Source organism: Ptychodera flava, chromosome 16 (genome assembly GCF_041260155.1).
Source record: "Ptychodera flava strain L36383 chromosome 16, AS_Pfla_20210202, whole genome shotgun sequence".
In the NCBI taxonomy this organism is placed as follows: Eukaryota; Metazoa; Hemichordata; class Enteropneusta; family Ptychoderidae; genus Ptychodera; species Ptychodera flava.
This window is the reverse complement of record NC_091943.1, coordinates 13,509,338-13,529,101: the sequence shown is the minus strand read 5'-3', so window position 1 is coordinate 13,529,101 and position 19,764 is coordinate 13,509,338. Positions and strand designations below refer to the sequence as shown.

The window sequence follows — 19,764 nt, the reverse complement described above, 5'->3', positions numbered from 1 at the left end:
TTGCCGCTATTCTGAGGCTATTTGGCCGAATCATGCCTTCGCTTTGACTCTTAAAACAATCAATACATTGGGCAATAATCTAAGGGACGGACCATTAGATCTTGGGAGGGGGTGGTCAAAAACAGAAAATAAAAATTTTCAGAGCAGAAAGTTAGGGGAAAAAAAATCTTCAAACTAGTTAGCAAAACAAAAAAAAATAAATAAGAAGACAAATGCGTAAAAAAAATCTGCAAAAGTCTTTAAAATCCTGAATTTTTTTTAGATTTTACCGACAGGAAGCAACTTTCTGTATTTTTAGTACATCCTCCAGGCACATTTTTAATTTTAATTTAAACATTTAGAGTGACTATATCCCTTATACTAGAAGTTGTGATTATCTTATCTTTTCAGGACTTTTGTATTCTGATCACTTGAAAATTATAAAATTATAGAGCCTGTTTTCTACTTGTTTCCTGCATACAAACCAAGCAGGTACACTAGGTAAAACATTGAAACTATGGTATGGTTGTCAAGACAGAAAGTTATATTTGCCTTTTAAGATCAAAGTAAACAGATGCAGGCCACATCAGGTGCATTTTTATCACAGCATTTTATTGCAATGATGAATGCAAGAATGGGTGAACAAGTAGAAACACGTCAATAATGATAAAACAACATATCAAGTCATTATGTATTATTTTGCTTTTAAAAAGGCATTTTCAATTCTTTTTTCTCAAAAAACAGCCTCAAAAAACAACAGCAACACATGTTTTAACATTCAACAACACACTAAGTAGAATGTCATCTATCCAACAAATCCCAACACAAAAACACACAAAAGGGTTGAACTTTGAATGTTTCTCGATAGTAATACTGAATAAATCTGCATGAATAATCGTTTGTGTGTAGCAAATGCTGAATGACAATTATCTGAAGAATTTTTCCGCCACAAAAAAAGAGCATGATTTAAACAAATCTTAAGGGACTTATGTAGCAAATTTCAAAGAAATTGGACAAGCTCTTTCAGAGAATACAGATTTTTTGACCATGAATGGCATAAATTGCCCTAAAAAGACAAATATTGAAATTTCACCACATCTATACACATCCAATCAATTTGGACATGCTGCTACAGAGAAATAGATGTTTTGATCAAAAAAGGGCAACAATTGCTCTAAAAACACAAATATGCAAATTTCACTATATTTTGCAAACAGCTTCTCAGCTTGTCAAAATCAAATGTAAATCATGAGATATGCATGATGTTTGGTGGGGTGAATGTAGGCATTTCACCACGCAGTAGAAAGGGAAGCCAGGAAACCAAAATAGTTAATTTTCAAAACTATAGGAAGCTACTGAGGAGCAAGAAGACCATGTTTCAGAGGAAGATGTGTAATCTGAAAAAAATGCTCCCCAAGTGCCACCAAATAACACCATTTTAATCTCTATTTTTCAAAAGCTCCAACGGCAGGAGGGGGACACCCCCTTCCTGACCTCCCCCCACAAAAATACTCCCCAAGTGCCACCAAATAACACCATTTTAATCTCTATTTTTCAAAAGCTCCAACGACAGGGGGGACACCCCCCTCCTGACCTCCCCCGTGACCACTTGCGCGGTCGCTTGTGGTGCTTTGCACCACATCTTTGCCCTCTTTATCCTCAGACAGCGACGAACTAAAAAAAATTATAAATCTGAAAATTTACCCTGAAAAAAAAATTTGCACAGCTAATCTCAATTGGAAAAAATTTTTTTGGAAATTTACAATAGCAAAAAAATTTCACAATTTCATTGTGACCACCACCCCCCCCCCCAAGATCTAATGGTCCATCCCTAAAGAGCACGGACTGTCAAACGTGTGATCTCTGGATATGAACTTTCGGCTGGCCGCACGAAGCTAAGGCGCTGCTCATGACCACAGGCGTTCTGTTGAGTGGGTAGTTTGTAAAAGTGTAGTTTATGCTACGTTCCGACGTTCTCTTCCGCAGCCTTATCACCGGGCAATTTTCTTTGCGGGTCGTATAATTCTGTTTCACACCTTGGTGATAAAGCTACGGAAGAGAACGTCGGAACGTAACTACACTTTTACAAACTACGCTGTCAACAGAACGCCTGTGAGTTCGATACACGGCGAATGCCGCTGTATGCGTTAGAGAAATGTGAGCAAACATACAGCGGCGTGTCGAACCACAGCTGACTGTTTAATTGAAGATTCACAATATGCCATGATGTCTGGCAAACTTACAAAGTTCCGAGCGACGACGCTTAACATGGCTGCTCTTTGTAAATCATCTTCGACGGGGACAATTCTTCAGGAAAGCGAGTCTTCAAAAGATCGATAACCCTTGTACCGATACCTGTACGTGTCGACTGTCGACGAATACACATTTCACCTCATCAGTCATATATACTGAGTTATTGTGCCTCCTAAGTTAATAGAGAAAAATTCTGCACTAGAATAATTTTAAAATAATACAGCAATTCATGACATGCAAAGTACTATACACCACGTATGTATTACAAATGCCTTGTGTAAAATATGTTAATCGTGGAAAGGGGATATCCCGCGGTATGGTATTTGTTGCCGTGAAAACAGTCTAGCGACAAATGTGTAGATCTCACCTCGCGCTGAGCGCGGTGGAGGTAACATAAGGTCAAAGGCAAGCGCGCATGCGTTGAGCTAAAATTTGAAGACATGGCGGATCATAAAGGTACAGCATGAATTATTGGTCAAGTCTTGAGAAATAAGTTTGTCGAGTGTGCATGTGGTTAAAATCAGATGTAGAGTACGGCGACGTCTTTACTTACGCGGTATTCTCTTGCTGTCGCCTGTAGTGAGAGGCGACAGCAAGAGAATATCGCGTAAGTATTAAAAAGACGTCGCCGTACTAGTATATACTCCTAGCCTACCTACTGTCTACATCTGATTTAATCAGATTGGTCGAGTGTGCAACGCCTTAACAATTACATAATGATATCAGGGGTAGGATTATACGGCATTTTTAATTTGTATCATCCTTGCCTGCGATATTTGTATGCTCAACAATGTTTGCGGATCCTCCGACAAGCATCGGTGTACAGTACGTGCAGTGTACACTCACAGGCGCCCGTGGGTTGGGTAGCCCTGCTAGATCGAACCCGGGGATCGAACCACGGGCGCCTGTGAGTATACGTTGCACTCACGGGCGTTCATTAGCTCACAGACAAGAGACAATAGTTTAGCTGGACAATGTGCGGCAGTATGTCACTGTAACAGCCTACCGGATATAGTACTTTGCAGACATCACCCAGTTAACAAACGCCTGTGACCTCACTCCGTCCAATGGTTTCTCCTTCCAAGTATCACTATCACATCAAAAGTATACGATGGACCCAGGCATATTTTCCTACCACATTATTGTAGTTAGCACCATTTTACGAGTGGTATAGCCACAAACTGATGACCTCAAATCACCGTACACAATACACAGTACCATAATTACAAGGCATCTGTTTTGTGTACGGCAATTTGACGTCATCAGTTTGTGTCTATACCACTTGTAAAATGATGCCTTGTGATTTATTAGCAGCATCATAACTGGCTGCAGTGCTGTAGCTCAAGGTTTTGCCAGGGTACAATATATCAGTGATCGGTGTTTTGCCATCCAACCCACATACCAAGGCAAAACCTTGAGCTAGAGTACTGCAGCTAGATTGTGACATCAAATGACTTGCGACGTAGTCTACACCTAGACTGGATCTAGACTGCATATTGCCAACCTCAGGTACGCTTCAGCCCATGCAAACAAGCCCCTAATACGTCGGTTTCGAGTTACCATAAGACCATGCGGTAATTCAAGGATTTTAAGCTTTCGCCACTAGGGGCGCTCTTCCTTTGACCGGAAGGGAGGGCTACTTTCTGGACTCGGTCTGCGTACATTGCGATAACACCAGACTCCGTATTCCTAACCTAAGTTTAGTCTACTTTCATCTGCTCTGTTGTCACCGTAAGCGTTTGACTATGCCAAACTTTTACTGCAAAGCCGGCAAACTCGACAAATACCCATGGATGAATAGCATGACCTTCCACCTTTCCCCGATGTTTAAGAGAAACGCCTGAGATCGACATGGATAAGGATGATACGACGTGAACTTAGCTGGGTACCTAACAGTTTCCACATGTTTGTGATCTATTCCGCTCTCAGACTATGCACCCCATAGACGTGTGTACATATGCCTGAGAAAAAGTATGTCAGGAAACCAAATGACTATATTTCCTATGTCATCTTCGACGTTCGATTTTACTGTGAAAAGTAGCAAGTTCATCTATCATGTAACCGTCGACCGTTCCCTATCATTCTCAAAATTCATACTTGGTACTTAATTTGCTTCAAAATCTCTCGTTTCGTGTGATCTTCTGCCGAATTCGACGGACACATCGCCAAAACATAAGCGTGAGCGACATTATTCGACCTTATTCGAGGGCGATGATTCTTATAATACTAAACGAAACGGCAACAGTCTCGATGTCGGCGTCTTGCCAACGCATGTAAAACGGGAACTTGCCTCGCTACTCGAAGAGCAAGGTCATTAAAATGCATTAAAATAAATTTTCACAAACACAAACTAAGGAAAGAATCTACACTGCGACTGATGAGAAACCACAACACGGGTTTCGAAACGCAAGCATCAAAGGGCCACTCTATCAACTTTGTCACACGATAGGCCCGGCTGCGTCTCGCCATAAGCTTTCCCCACACGAACAAAACATTACCGTACACACAAATCCAAACTTCCCTACAAATATCCGAAACGAAACAAACATTTTTATTAACACAAACAATCGGATAAGAATGTAGGAACACATATTCAAAACGAATCAAACACAAACTCGACACAAAAAAAACATTTTGGATAGTATGGTGGGGAGCCTCTTTCACATGTTTTACATTAGTTTCTAATCCAAGGTCAATGGATTTCTCAGCAAGCTCTACCAACTCAGCCTTTTTAGCTTTGGAAGGGGAATCTTTCTTGCTTTTAAAAATTCTCGTAGCTCTTTCATGTTCATTTTGCGGACGTCTTCACGCGTGATGTTGCGACTTCCCTCCATGACTAAATTTTAGCCCTCACTTTTGCAAAATCTCGGCGCCCCCATGCGACCGATGTTAAAAATTCGTGCGTTTTCTGACAACTCGAAACCGACGTATTATTGTACTGTACTGTAGATGGACTCTAGGATCATGGAAGGATGTAGAAGAGAGAAAGGGGGTTTTCATTTTTATTTTGTAGTGTAGTCAAATAGTAACATCATTGAGTACTAGCAATTTTAATAATATTGTCTGCAAATGTCATTTCACTGTTATCTGCTAGGACAAGAAAAGATAAACAATGACACACTCGTCACAGAACAGACAGAAACCGACAGCAAAGTGGATGGCACATCCAATGACGCTGTCACCACACCTACTACACCGCAGAACACCCAATCAGAAACTACGGATGTAACTGATGAAAGTAAAGATTCAAAAACGACTCTCCCTAGCAGGAACACAGAAACAGAATCAGCTGAATGCCAAGGTGATGACAATAAAACAGCTCACCAGTTCATGAAACCCCAGAAGGAAATCAAGACCCCTATGGACCTGCCAAAATGGGAGAAATCACAAGCATACAGAGACTATATGGGATTTGTTATGTCACTGAATGAAAGTGTCAAAGGGAAAAAATTGACAGATGATTGTGAAGTATCTGAGGTAGGAATTCAGATTAATGGTTTAAATAAATACTGCAAAAATGCATGATATTTGTCACAGGAAATGGTTCTGCTCTGGAATAAAAAGGACGCTGTGTTCTACAGACTCAGTAGACCCAAGAGATCATGTGATTGCGGTACAAACAAACCCACATGTGTAGAAACACATACAGAAATACGCGTTCGTCTATGCGCATTTGCGTACATGAGTTTGTTTGTACCGTGGTCAATTTGAATTCTGGGTTTGACATACTAGCTTAAAGTAGATCGGTCATTACATTTTGCGCAGGGGACTAGACTGTCAGTAGCTTAGTTTGCCATAGATTCACACATATTTCTGAGAGATGCCTTGAGCGATTTCTTTCAAACTTGGTTCAAGGATTACTACTTATGTCATACATATGCACATCGATTTGTTTTGTGATACAATCCAATATGACCAACATTTCCATCATCGGTTTCTAAATTCATCACCCAAGTGGGGACTATATCATTGACAATGACTTGTTGACCATCACTTGAACTGCTAAGAGTTGTACGCATGAAATTCTTGTTTACAAAATAATGTCAATCCAAAATAGTGACAGGATACCTGTAATGGACACACATTGACTCTGCTCAAGCTTGTGTTCTAAAATGTTGTATAGGATAAAGCCCGAGTACGAGGGCTCTTCTGGTATATAAATAGGGTGGCCAAAGTTTAGCTAAAATGTTGCGACATTATATGCAACTCACGCACACTGAAAGTGAAATTTGATTTTCGTGATATTTTAAACGCATTTTTTCTGAAAATAAGTAGCTCAGTTACCGAAAAAATGGATATTTCCAACTAAAATCGATGTATGAGGCAGGTTTCATTAAAAACTGAAGAAAAAACGATAGAAAAATAGTGTTTTTCCTCTCCAAAATTGCCACTTCGTACTGACCGGCCACAGCGCTCGAGCGGTCGCCGCTCATGGCACGCACTGCTGAATCCAGTCAATACCTATTTCGCAACGGAACTGCTTTCGGGCCCTGTGCAAGCTGTCATAGAACTGTGAAACTTGGCCAGGAAGTGGCAGACCATCCCATTTACATGTAGTGGTGAGTTTTGTTATATTCTGGGAATTTTAGCCAGCAAACACGAGGTGATGTGAGTACGGTAAATTCGGTGTAGATTTTTCCCATTTAGATACATATTTTTGCCATAAAACTTGTAGCATGCTCTTTTTTACATCATTCCAACATTTCTGTGAAATATGACGAAAATCTGTCCACGAGCACAAGTACGAATCATAAAACAAAATCGTGTTCATTCATGGACCTCAGTACAGTGTGACTCAAGATGGCGGCGGAAGGCAGTCACACTGACACACCATTGACAGCCTGCCTGAGGCTGAAGTTAGGGACAGCTATTTCTTACAATTTCATGGCTGAAAATGAACTGCATTAAAAGACAATTGGCAGTTTAAATTGATTTGTTAGAATTGAGTGTTATTAAATAACATTGTGACAAAATTTCATTGTATTGTGAGCTCTAGTTTTTAAGTTATGTGAATTCAAAATTCATAAAAACATAAAATCCATCCATTTTTCGATGGTACGGTGCCGCCGCAATTTTGACTAAGTCAGACAAAATATTTGCAATTTTCAACACTCACAGTTTCAAAATCCAAGACTGTGCATCAGTCAAATCTTGATTTTTCCGTAATATTGGGTAAATCTGTGCACAAGACACATAGTTTAATGATTCCATGTGAAGTAAATAAAAAATTATGGGTTGCCAAACTTGAAGGAATCGGCATACTTTGAAATAATTTAAAATTTGCCGAAAATTGTCCGCGAAAAAATGGCACTTTTATTGCTTTAAAAATTCATAACTTTTGATTGGATACAGCTATTTGCATAATTTTTTTTTATTTTTCTTCTTTTACCCCATTCTTGCTAAAAATCCATTTAAACTGTGTGTATAAACAAGAGAAAAAAATGGCTTGGCCACCCTAATATAAAGTCCAACCAACGATAAAATGTCGAGCCGCAGGCCGAGACATTTTATCATAGGGTTGGACTTTATATACCAGAAGAGCCCGAGTACGAAGGTTTTATCCGACTTAAAAACTATCGCCCCTAACTGATACAGTTTTGTTTTCAATGTGTTTACGTCAACCGTCCCCTTTGTCAATGTAACATGTTTAGGATATGAATTAAAACTTTTATTTGTGAAATAGCCTTCCAATGTAATGGAACATCCTATAAATGCCCTAGGACACATTATATAAATGCCCTAGGGCACAGCAGATTTTGTGTTGCAGCTGGTTTCCGCTGTGTTACCAAATTTGAATATTAAAACGTACCAGATGTCTACAGAATATGACATGTTCACTTTTGATTGGACAGTACTTTACTACGGCGCTGTCATTCGTTTCTGGAATTTGGTGACCAAGGCTTTACGAGTAGATAAAACACCCTGAATTGAGCACTCTGATTGGTCAATCAACAGTAGATAGTTTTTAATAATAAATAATATTTTATCTAACCAACTCCCAGGGAAACATTCAAGGGCGACACTGACTGGCCACTTTGACACTGGCGGCTGTAGATATATATACAGGAGGGACTGTGGTCTGTAGTACACACTGCAGAACCTCTGAGTTTACACAGGGCTGTGGTTATTTTCACCAATTCAAAGACGCAGTGTTGACCTTTTCAACTGGCCAGGACGTAACTTCAGCAGAGGCAGTTACACTCTCAGACACATATTTCTCTAAAAATATTTGTTTCCTCATAAAGAATGTGCAGGAGCCAAATTTTTAAGGACATAATTATGGATATAACATAATACATCTGAAAAAGAAAAACACATTTTGAAAGTCCCAAACGATTGCCAAGCCACCAAATAGTTCCCATGGGAAAAATTTTGGTTGGGTTGATTAACCCTTTGAGCGGTGCAATTTTTCCCACCAAAATTATAGTGTGCAACATTTTACCAATTTTGGGAATTTTTCTGTAATTTTTTGGACAATTTTGGACCTAATGAACATCATATTTTATTGGCTTCAGTTTTTTATCAAAATTTTAGCAAAATTTAGAAAAAAGTTAACTGGTTAATTAGCTCCGCTGTCAGCGACGCAGAGCTTATCAAATAGGTTGATTATCCGTCGTCGTCCGGCGTACGGCGTCCGTCGTCCGTCGTCGTCCGTCAACAATTGCCTTCTGCTCTGAAACCACAAGTCGAATTGCTTTGAAATTTTATATGCAGTTCACTTGGGGTGACCTCACTTCAGTTTGTTCAAATCATGGTGAAATTTGCATATTTGTATTTTTGGGGCATTTTTTGGTGTTTTTGGTAAAAAAATCTTCTTCTCTGAAACCGCTCGTCCGATTGCTTTGAAATTTGATATGCAGTTTGCTTAGGGTGACTTTAATCAGATTTGTTAAAATGGTGGTGAAATTTGCATATTTGTATTTTTAAGGCAATTTTTGTCATTATTGGTAAAAAAATCTTTAAAAATCTTCTTCTTCAAAACTACTGGTCAGATAGCTTTTATATTTAGTACATATGTCCCTAGGGATGATCTATTTCAGATTTGTTCAAATTGTGCAGAAATATGCAAATTTGCATTTTTAAGGCAATTTTTGCCATTTTTGGTCAAAAATGTATTTCTCAAAAAGTACTGGTCTGATAGTTTTGAAATTTGGTATACAGGTTTCTATAGATGAACTAAGTAATATATATTGAATTTCTGATGAAATCTGTAATTTTGTATTTTTGGGGCAATTTTTGCATTTTTGGTCAAAAAATGTGTATTTCCAAAACTACTCATCTGATAGCTTTCAAATTTGGTATACAGGTTCCTACAGATGAACTAAATGATATTTATTGAAACTATGATGAAATCTGCAATTTTGTATTTTTGGGGCAATTTTTGCCATTTTTGGTCAAAAAATGTGTTCCTCAAAAAGTATTGGTCTGATAGCTTTGAAATTTGGTATACAGGTTTCTACAGATAAGCTTAGTAATATATATTGAATTTCTGATGAAATCTGTAATTTTGTATTTTTTGGGCAATTTTTGCCATTTTTGGTCAAAAAATGTGTATTTCCAAAACTACTTATCTGATAGCTGTGAAATTTGGTATACAGGTTTCCATAGATGAACTAAATGATATTTATTGAAATAATGATGACATCTGCAATTTTGAATTTTAGGGCAATTTTTCTCATTTTGGTCAAAAAATGCGTTTCTCAAAAAGTACTAGTCTAACAGCTTTGAAATTTGGTGTACAGGTTTCTATATATGAACTAAGTGTGATATTTTGAAATTATGATGAAATCTGCAATTTTGATTTTTGGGGGCAATTGTTGCCATTTTGGTCAGAATATTTTATTCTCAAAAACTACTCATCAGATAGCTTTGGTTGACATGTCTTTAGGGATGATCGAATGTGATATATTCAGAGTATGATGAAATCTTCAATTTTGTATTTTTGCAACTTATTTTAGCCACTTTTTTCTGGCCACTGCATTGAGTTATCAAAGATTTCCACCTTCTTCATCAACATGTGTCAAAAATAGTTATTCTGTACATAAACACAGCGGAGCTATATCGGCCGCTAGGTCGCTTGTATTTTGATATTGGCAACACAAATTGACTTTGCTGTGCTCTCCCTGGCCTTTCGAAATTGTTAGTAAATTTACGAATTTGGTTCAAAATAAATTAGTAAGCACAAATTATGTAATGCTGAGCCCGCCCATTTTCAACAAGCACTTCTGGTACTCAATAAATGATGTTAAGGGTATAGATGAATGATTTCATTATAGACAAAGGAAAGTGAAAAATTCCTTTTTAGTTTTTTTTGACAATGAACACTCATATTTTGATACACATTTTCAAAAGATCCATTAAATAACACAGTACATCATGGGTCATGAGTGCTTGTAACATTGAAACTTCTTCCTTGTTTCAATAAAGTGTGTCATTTTGGTCAACCGGCCCATGAATGTTATTCAATTAATCGATCTTTATTACACAACATAATATTTTCAAGTATATTGTGACACAAAGTGTAACTCCCTTTGTGTGTAGTCAGTGCTTTATGATTATATATATTAATATATGAAGTGGTCATTAATATTATCAGTGTTTGCACAAGTTTTAGATGCTAGAAAATCTCTGCCAAGTTTTTCATATTTGGAAAGCTCTGTTACTTTGAAAGTATGCATGTCATCCATAGGTTAGGTGGTGCCTCTTGGTAGCTGCAGTCATTATGCCATGTTCATCTCTAAAATTCTTTTAAAACAACCACTGATCAGAACATTTGGCAGTCTGTGGTTTCGCACAAATTTTGTCTCATTATAACAGCAAATTTAAGTACGCAAACTGAGACTGGTGATCCTGCTAATGTTTTTTTAGAGACAGTTATACTTTTAAAACGCTGCAGATGATCGTCATTTATTTTTTGTCTGGATAAACGTTTTCGTCGTGGGACTGTGCTCAGCATTGTCTTTGGATCATCTAAGAAAACTATCAGTATTCATAACATTTGCTGAGACAGTTTCTTGTAAAATATTTTGAAGGAAACCTATTAAAATTGGCAAGTTCACTGAAAAAAAAAATCAATCTGCAGATCGTCAAACGACCAATCTATGACAACTAAGATTTCCGGCTCGTTTCCACCTCCATGCACAGACAAACACTTTGCGGTATGGTACGCGTTCAACCATGCGCGATCCGGACTGCAGTTCGACTGTCTTTCCGGCTGACTCAGTGTCTTGATCTCTTCTCGGCGGTTTCATTGTTTCCAATTTTTTCATATCAGGTGCCGTATTTATGCCCAACTTTCTTTCCCAGCTGAGGATACTATCTATCTGAAGCATTTGTAACTGCCCGCTTCCCTCGGTCCGCTTCAACCGTCCATTCGGAAAGTTGACAGCATGTGAGTGGTTGGGTATCTCGAAACTACCGTAATGCATGGCACACCAGTATCTGAGTACACGACCCGGGGATCTTGAAACCTTTTCGCGCATGCTCATGTTAGCACAGGTCAAAGTCCAAAGCTATTACCATTCTCGATGCGCCGATGATAGGGGCAGAGTAGTTTTTGAAAGACGAGATATGACAGTATTTCCCCGGAATTCATAATCTTGACCGAAAATCAGGCTTCAAAAATAACAAAATTGTTCGTAAATGGCCGATCGGGCATGTATTTTTTTTCGTAAATTTTCATTTTTGTTCGTAATTTACGAACGTTACGAGCGACAGCGAGAGCACAGCTTTGGCGCTCAAAAGGTCAACAGAAAAATCCAGTAACATTTCAGACTTCATGTCACACATAGCAATTTAATTTTGTTACACTGGCCAGAGTTTAAAAGGAAAGTGGTGTTTTGCAATACAAGAACATACTAAAATTGTCCCTACAACTTACAAGCAACGATAGATGTGTAATATAGTCATTGGTGTCATGGTGACAAACGTATGCCAGACCTAAAGATTTATTTTCTGTCAGAATTCATGTTTGCATAGCCTATCTGAGGTGTTCATATCTTAGACATCAGATGTCAGAGTTTCAGTTTAATTTACTGTGACCCAGTTTTTTCCCAGTGGACATGCCCCGGGGGACATGCCTTACCATGTCTTTGCAAACAAAGGAGTTAAAGTTTGTTAGAACACTTTAATGGTAGCACAATTTTTTTTATTTTACCGTAAGTACACTAATTACACCAAAGAGTGACCCGTAACTGATGTTCAATTACCTCAATGACACCGAGTAAGTGTTGTAATGTCTCAGGCAGTTTTTATAACATAGATAAGTCATTCATGTTCATCTACTGGAATTAAAGAGTTCATTTTTAGCTCACATTTGGTATACCAATGTGAGGTTATCGTATAAGCTGAATCAGTTCATTTGCATCTGATTTGCATGTCTGTATATTTGTGGGTATGTGCGGATGTATGTCCGTCACACACAAAGGCTCCCATACCGCCAAAGCTACAGTCTCAGTATTTGGTGTACAGGTAAAGGTAGGGGTTGAGATGTGAATTTGTTCAAATGAACACATCAGTGTCAAAAATGTGCAAATGAGGTAAGAAAAAGTGAAATCCTGCAAATGTGCAGGCCAGTAAGAAACAGGCCAACTCCACTGATCTTGAATCATTTCCTGTCATTGTTTATGAACTGTTACATATTAACAGACCAGATGAAACCATAGACAGTAGAGGGGGCGAAGACCGTCTATACTCAAACTAAGAAGGGCTTGTTTCTGCTATGTTGCTAAAGTTGACCTCCAGTACCTAAAGTTTCAGACCTTAATTACTTTTGTCATTCCTGTTTTTCTGGTTTAGATATTTCTTGTTGTTGTACTGTGCAGAAATCATTGTCATAACATCAACATAGAATTTTCCTCCACTGAACAGATAGAAAAAATATTTATTGTTGACCATTGGTAACCCATACTGGTATATACCAATTCTGATCAAATTTGAGCGACACCGTATAATTGCGGTATTTTCTCTGTTTGGAGAGGTAAAACAACTTTAGAAACGGTGAATGTGGACATTGCTTTAAACCTTCACCCCTCTTCATATTGTATTAGGGTTTAACACTAAACCTTATAAACTGCAGGAGATGAACAGAGTTATAATACTTGTCAGCCTCACTTCTGATTTATTGAAAATAAGAATGTCAGACAGTCAGGGACTATCTCAGATTTTTGCATAAGTTCAATAAATTAAATTTCTTCATTTAGACAGTCTGAATCATGGAGGGACTGTGATTTAGATTTAGATTATCCAGGTACAACTCTATATGATCTCCCTTTCTCTTGTCATTTTCCTTTCAGGCCTGCCAGAAGATAATAGATTTGTTAGCTGTTTTAGACAGATGGATAGATGAAATTCCACCGATTGACCAACCGCAAAGATTCGGCAACAAAGCCTTCAGAGATTGGTTCAGGAGGTTACAAGAGGTAAATATGTCTTATTTATATATTTGTCACAAAATTGTAGAAATGTTATGCAGCCTTTCAATAGATAGAACGCTTGAACGATAAAAAAATTAAAGTTCTCTGTGAGAGAAAACTGAATTGTGACTCCTAACGTACTCTCTGCTCTGTTTCATGTTGACAAATCAAGTAGTTTACCTGATGTCATTGTATATCAGCTATTCAGTATATCTTCAGATCTCTCACAAATTCTTTGTAGTAGTTAAGTTGCAGTGGACAGCGAAGATTTGTATGGGTGATAGATTTCTTATCAATATACTGTTGTTCACAATGTCAAACAACAGAACAATGAAAATCAAACAGTGTACAGTGTGTTCCATTGGATACCCAATAATGTTTTTCCAACAGAGTGATCCATTTTCTTAATTAAAGTACAACACTTTCCTGCTGTTTACAATATGATACCCTTTGCTAGCAAAATTTACAAAGCCAGGCCAGTACTGTGGGAGTATTTCACCTGTATTGTTGAGGGCGCTCTTCAAACACTGGGTACACTGTATACATAAGTGGAAGAACGTGCAGATTTGAAGTAAATATACAGATTTGAAGTAAATATAGTTTCAGTATTATCTTGTCAAAATGAAATAGTTTCTAAAACAGCTGAAACATTAATATTCTTTTATATTTACTCCGTTTTCACAGAATGCAGAATCTCTAATTCAGACGTCCCTTCCAACCAAATACCAATCTGCAGTTATTGAATTAGAAACATATTTGCTGGATAGTTTCGGCAACTCAACACGCATAGATTATGGAACAGGTGAATAAGTTCATCTTCTTAGGATGCTTTCAATATTTAAAGTTTTTAACTACTGTAACCTTTCTCAAGAAAGAAATGATCAAATACAAGCAGAGTAATTAAAAAGCCATGTTATTTATGATCAAACGGCCTAGGGGTCAAATTCAGGGGATGCTATCAGTTGCATGACCAAAGTCCACTAAAGCTTTATTAGCTCTGTAAAACCTTTATCTTGTACTCATACCTATGCTTCAATTCCTCGCTGAATAGTCATGAAATTTATTCCATTTGGATAACAAAAATTAGGAGAGCTTATAAATAAAAAAGTCCAAAGCAACCAGTTATAAAAGGGTTGTCTGTCCATACATTGGCCATATCATGGCAAATCTAACCTATTAGTGTGTCATAGAAAATTTTCATATGCTGCATTAGATATGTAGGGCAGTCTTTGCATAGTGTCACAAACATTCATAGATCAGGCTGTATAATATTATAGCATTTAATGTCAGGTATATTTCAATATTTCAGGCCATGAAATGAATTTTGCTGCCTTTTTATGTTGCTTATACAAACTCAGAGTGCTCACAGAAAATGACAATGTTGCAGTTGTACATAAGGTTTTTACCAGGTAAGAATTTTATCCGCTATCATCCAAGTCACATAAACAGGTACCTCTGAACACCTCTGTTGAATCCTAGATGTGTGAAAAATCATATTCTCTAGGGTCTATGAAGAATGTAAGTCCATATGCCAGGTTACAATAGCGCCCTCTAGAGGTCATGGTAATTTCTCATGAGTGTGGACCACCCTCATAGGCATATACCAGGTATTCAGGAAATTGCATAACATCCGCCACAGATACATTCATCAAGAAAGTAGGCTGAGGAGAAAGTAAACAAAATTCCTATCGGACTGAATCAGCCAACAGATGCCAATTAAAGGTGTCTTCTCTTTATCTTCTGTTTTCATACTTTTATGAATAGAACACCTTTGGTTTTCCTCTGGACCATTTAGCATCAATCATATTGGGAGTGACTTTATTTTATTTTAGACAAAGAAGCTAAGAAAACTGAGTCACTGTGAAAACAAAAGAATGCTGTAATGCCTTGATGATTTTAAACACAATTAGAAAACTCACATTGGAAATGGTAAACGGATATGAAAATAAAACACTGACTAGATGAATATTGCAGGACGAAGGTTGTTCAAGCTGAATAAAAACATATCAGACAGTGTTTTAGACATACGCTGTACTTTTTTTATGTTCTGAAGGTATTTAGTTGTCACAAGAAAACTGCAGACCGTGTACCGAATGGAACCAGCCGGCAGTCAAGGAGTATGGGGTTTGGATGATTTTCAGTTCCTGCCATTTTTATGGGGAAGTTCACAGCTCCTAGGTAAGGAGAAAGTGCGAACGCAAATTTGTTGAAGAGAGGTTTGTTTTGTTAGAGTGAACTGCTGGTGTGGCATTCACAGTTGGTGAGATACACTCTGTCTTCTTGACAGGAAATAAACCCACAAGAGTCTGGAAATTTTCCACAACCTCTACCCTCCAAAATTTAGTATGAGAGTTTTCAAAAGGGAGAACAATTAGATTATGTGGCATTTTTATTTCAAATATAAACCCAAAAACCAATGCTAACAGAGCGTACATAAAAAGGATGTATATCCAGTTGTTGTACAAAAACGTTTGATTTTGACCTATCTGCAGTGAAAACTAGTGTCTTAATTTTTGATTGGTGTCTTTGAAGATTTTGTATGTTACTGCATACCTTCAAGTGTCTTCCAACAATTTCTTCAAGAAAACGGACCACTCTCTCTTCAAGTCAAAAATACAGTAGAAGGGTTTTGCTTAGGAAGAGAAAGCAGTTATTGTCAATTCAAAACTGTCAAATTTGGTAAAAATCCAAAAATTAAACTTTGAGACCCTGATATGGTCAGATTAGCAGACTGGCAATCAGAGTATCTGGGGTTCAAAACCTAAGTTTGGTGTTGTTCCCTTGAGCATGGTACTGCACTGCTTCTCCCTGGTGAAAATGGCATACTTGGTACCACATCCTGCGTTCAGGCTTCCATCCCAGGGACATTGGAGTGAAAATAAACTGGATATAAAAATATCTTATTGTCATGATAGCTGCTAAACACGTGACCATGTTCGATTTTACCAGTGGATGTTGGCTTCAATGTCTGGTGGAATATCGTGTAGTAAAACATCTGTATTTTAAAATGATGTACACTAGTTTTAGGTCAATAAAATAAAGAGGATTTTTGTGAGAAAATAGATATCCACTTTTCTGTCACAACAGAACACAGAGGAAAATAATTTTTAGTTCGAAACATAACCAAACCCAAAGTACAATGCAAAACTCATCCATGCCACGGATTAATTGCATATCGAAAAATACATCAACAATGTACACACATGGTCTTACCTTGAGTTTGTGTGACATTGTTGAAAGTTGTGACAAGGTGATCTCTGTAGTGGCTGCGAGATGTTTGGAACTTTCAAATTCTTAGTCGATATCTTTTCTCTTCCAACCACAGAACAGAATCGGATTTTGCCCAAATCATTACCAAATGAGGAGTACGTGGAAGGATTTGCCCACCAGTACATGATATTTGCCTGTATTAAGTTTATTCTTTCGGTGAGTAAGATAGTTCAGACATCTAAACGAACAATTCTTTCATTCCTTAACGAGGCATCTGAACGAAATATACTTCATTCATTTGTAATCTAGTTGAGCAAAAGAGTGATCTTTTGAAACTATTTCCTGGTAGTTCTGAAAAAACACGTTTAAATAAATGTAGTAATACAAAGCTACTGTAGAATGGTTTCCCTAATGTAGACCAGGGCCTGTATACAACATGAGAACTATATAATTATCCATTAGGCCAAAAAAATAAATAGTGCTGTTCCAATAACATGGTTTTCAAAAATAGGGTAGGTAGGTCGGCAGGATTTTTCTTTCCCAAATATTTTTATTTTTAAATATGCATTTTTCAGGGGTTCAGGGCGGTCAAACACTGGCCACAACATTTCTTGAAAGATGCATCATACATGTAAAAAGAAAAAAAACATAATAGTAAAAGACATCCTCGTTCAAGCAAAAATCAAATGCAGAGTAACAAACGTGTGATTTTACGAGTTTTACTTTCCTTTTTTACTTCCGTCTTTACGTAGCTCTAAAAAGCTTAAGGGCGGCAGGTAAAAAATTAGGTAAGTCGGGTTATCGGACAGCAGAATTTTTTTGCTCAGCCTTAGTCTGGATTCATACACACTTTTGTTACGATGACTGTTTACCTATCTACCTATCTTTCGTATTTCAACATCAGATGAAGACCGGCTCCTTCGCCGAGCATTCAAACACCCTGTGGAACATCAGTGGGGTGCCGCGCTGGGCAAAGGTCAACTCAGGCCTCATCAAAATGTACAAAGCAGAGGTAAGATTTCCCATCATGCTTTACCAATAGGTTACCCATAAGCCGCAGAATTTGCATATATTATGTAAATTAATCTTGAACAACAGACTGATATGAGATCACGTCATTCATCCTGCTGTGCCATTTCTAACTAATATTTATGTTTCTCTAATCATAAGCCACTGAAATGTAGGTTTTAAATAACAATGTATTGGCCCTTTATATGACCCATACACTGCCTTACATCCTGGTACTTTCATTTGTTTCAATATACCAGTATGATTGAGAAGTCTTCAAAGGTCAACAGGGTTTACTTTAATTCTGTACTGCACTCACTTTGCAGAACAAAATTGCGCTTTTTTCACAGCAAAATGTTGGATTTTGATCACTATATACTGACAAACCATCGCAATATTAACTATATATAAAGCTGTTTAAATATAGGCCGGAGAGTCATAAAAATAGGTGAAAGTGTGGCGATAAAAAATTGCTATCTGAAAATGTTTACCAGAAATGAACATGAATATATCACAAACATCACATGCTATGTAAGATTGTATTTGATTGGTTGATCAACATGCCCATTTATGCCCCAGAGTTGACTCGACATAGCATGTCATATTGTTTTTCATAAGTAATACTCTATTTTGTTTCCCACAGTGCCTGATGAAATTTCCAGTCGTTCAGCACTTTCAGTTCGGCACTATCATGTCCATACAGCTTGCTACATGAGAGAAGAATCACCAAGAAGCTACCAAATAAAGTGCCAGGGGACTACAAGAAAAATAATTGCAATTGTCAACAACATGTCATCGAAATTTGAATATATGGAGCAAATAAGTGATGAATTTTTATTGGTCGGACATTCAAGATTTTATGATGTAGTATGCAAACTTGGATGACTGTAACAGTCGTGAATGAAAACTGTTCATTGTCTCAACAACCAAGAAATTTATTGAATGAGAATTTTGGGGTAAAATCAGATTCTCCACTTATCATTTACTTGTTGATATCACTTTTTTCTCCTCGCCCATATGGTGAGTATATTCAGGCAAGAATTGTACAGTTTGGTTTGAGTTGAGATGTCCGGCCCGCTTTGTAACAAGTGTGAGGACAGTGTAAAGGTGTAAGGAATATGTGGATGATTCAATACACTAGAGATTTTGCTTTGAAGAGCTTTGCAATTTACCGCGATAGGGCAGTCATTGTGCCTGACATTTCACAGTCACAGTCGACATCAGTGAAATGGTCTAGAAATTTCAAATTGCAAGTTAAAGTTTGGGGAATAGGAAAGCATTATTGTTTTATCAATTTGGCTGAAAAAGCAGAGATTCTGACTCCAATGCAAACCATAGGCACATCAATCAATGTTGCCAGCATTAGATGATTGAAACCCTGTAAGTCAAGATGTAAGATTAACCTTAAATTGGTACCACTGGTCCTCCAGCACTGACATCAGCTGTTATTGGACATAGCTAAGCTCTGGCATCTAAGCTTATCTGCAATAGACAAACTCCGGAATTAAAAGAAAAGCAGTATAGACAACACTAAATGCACAAACATGAATAGAAATATGTTTATTCCCATACGTGTTTTGGCATGTTGGTTTTGTTTGTACTGCCATCATGTGACCTCTTGGGCACAATGTGTCCGTAGAAAACAAGGCGCAGTTTTTATCTTGGAGCAGGCCTATTAGCCACATATTCAGAACAGCCAAATTATGATTGGTTTATCTGACTTTGCTATATGAACAGCCTATAATAGAACAGATAGCTTGTAAGGCTATACTGATTGGTTCAACTTGACTTTTCACACAGATTTTTCCAGTTGGTGACCAGTAGGATTGCGAATTACAATGATTGTTGTATTATAGCTGGATATTACATATTATGTAAATAAAAAAGGTTCTACATCTTA

The 19,764-nt window shown here is 37.6% G+C and overlaps 2 protein-coding genes across 2 annotated transcripts in view; one reads left to right on the top strand and one right to left on the bottom strand.

The window, feature by feature from the left end:
* The window catches only part of LOC139114981 (carnitine O-acetyltransferase-like), a 27,179-nt gene extending 24,331 nt beyond the window's left edge, over positions 1 to 2,848 (bottom strand). The window contains exon 1 of the mRNA XM_070676889.1: positions 2,223 to 2,848. Coding sequence (XP_070532990.1) covers positions 2,223 to 2,249 — 27 coding nt within the window. The 5' untranslated portion in view covers positions 2,250 to 2,848. The remainder of the gene's footprint in view (positions 1 to 2,222) is intronic.
* LOC139114062 (serine/threonine-protein phosphatase 2A activator-like) lies at positions 2,624 to 19,764 on the top strand. Its single transcript, XM_070675563.1, has 9 exons — positions 2,624 to 2,688; positions 5,327 to 5,709; positions 13,527 to 13,652; positions 14,331 to 14,448; positions 14,956 to 15,055; positions 15,700 to 15,824; positions 16,972 to 17,072; positions 17,761 to 17,868; positions 18,508 to 19,764. Exons 1-9 carry the CDS (start codon positions 2,673 to 2,675, stop codon positions 18,577 to 18,579), a joined length of 1,149 nt encoding a protein of 382 aa, XP_070531664.1. The 5' UTR covers positions 2,624 to 2,672; the 3' UTR covers positions 18,580 to 19,764.

Coding starts and splice junctions, on each gene's coding strand:
- LOC139114062 (XM_070675563.1), top strand. Junction 14,449..14,955: donor ACGCATAGATTATGGAACAG/GTGAATAAGTTC, acceptor TCAATATTTCAG/GCCATGAAATGAATTTTGCT. Junction 15,056..15,699: donor GTACATAAGGTTTTTACCAG/GTAAGAATTTTA, acceptor TATGTTCTGAAG/GTATTTAGTTGTCACAAGAA.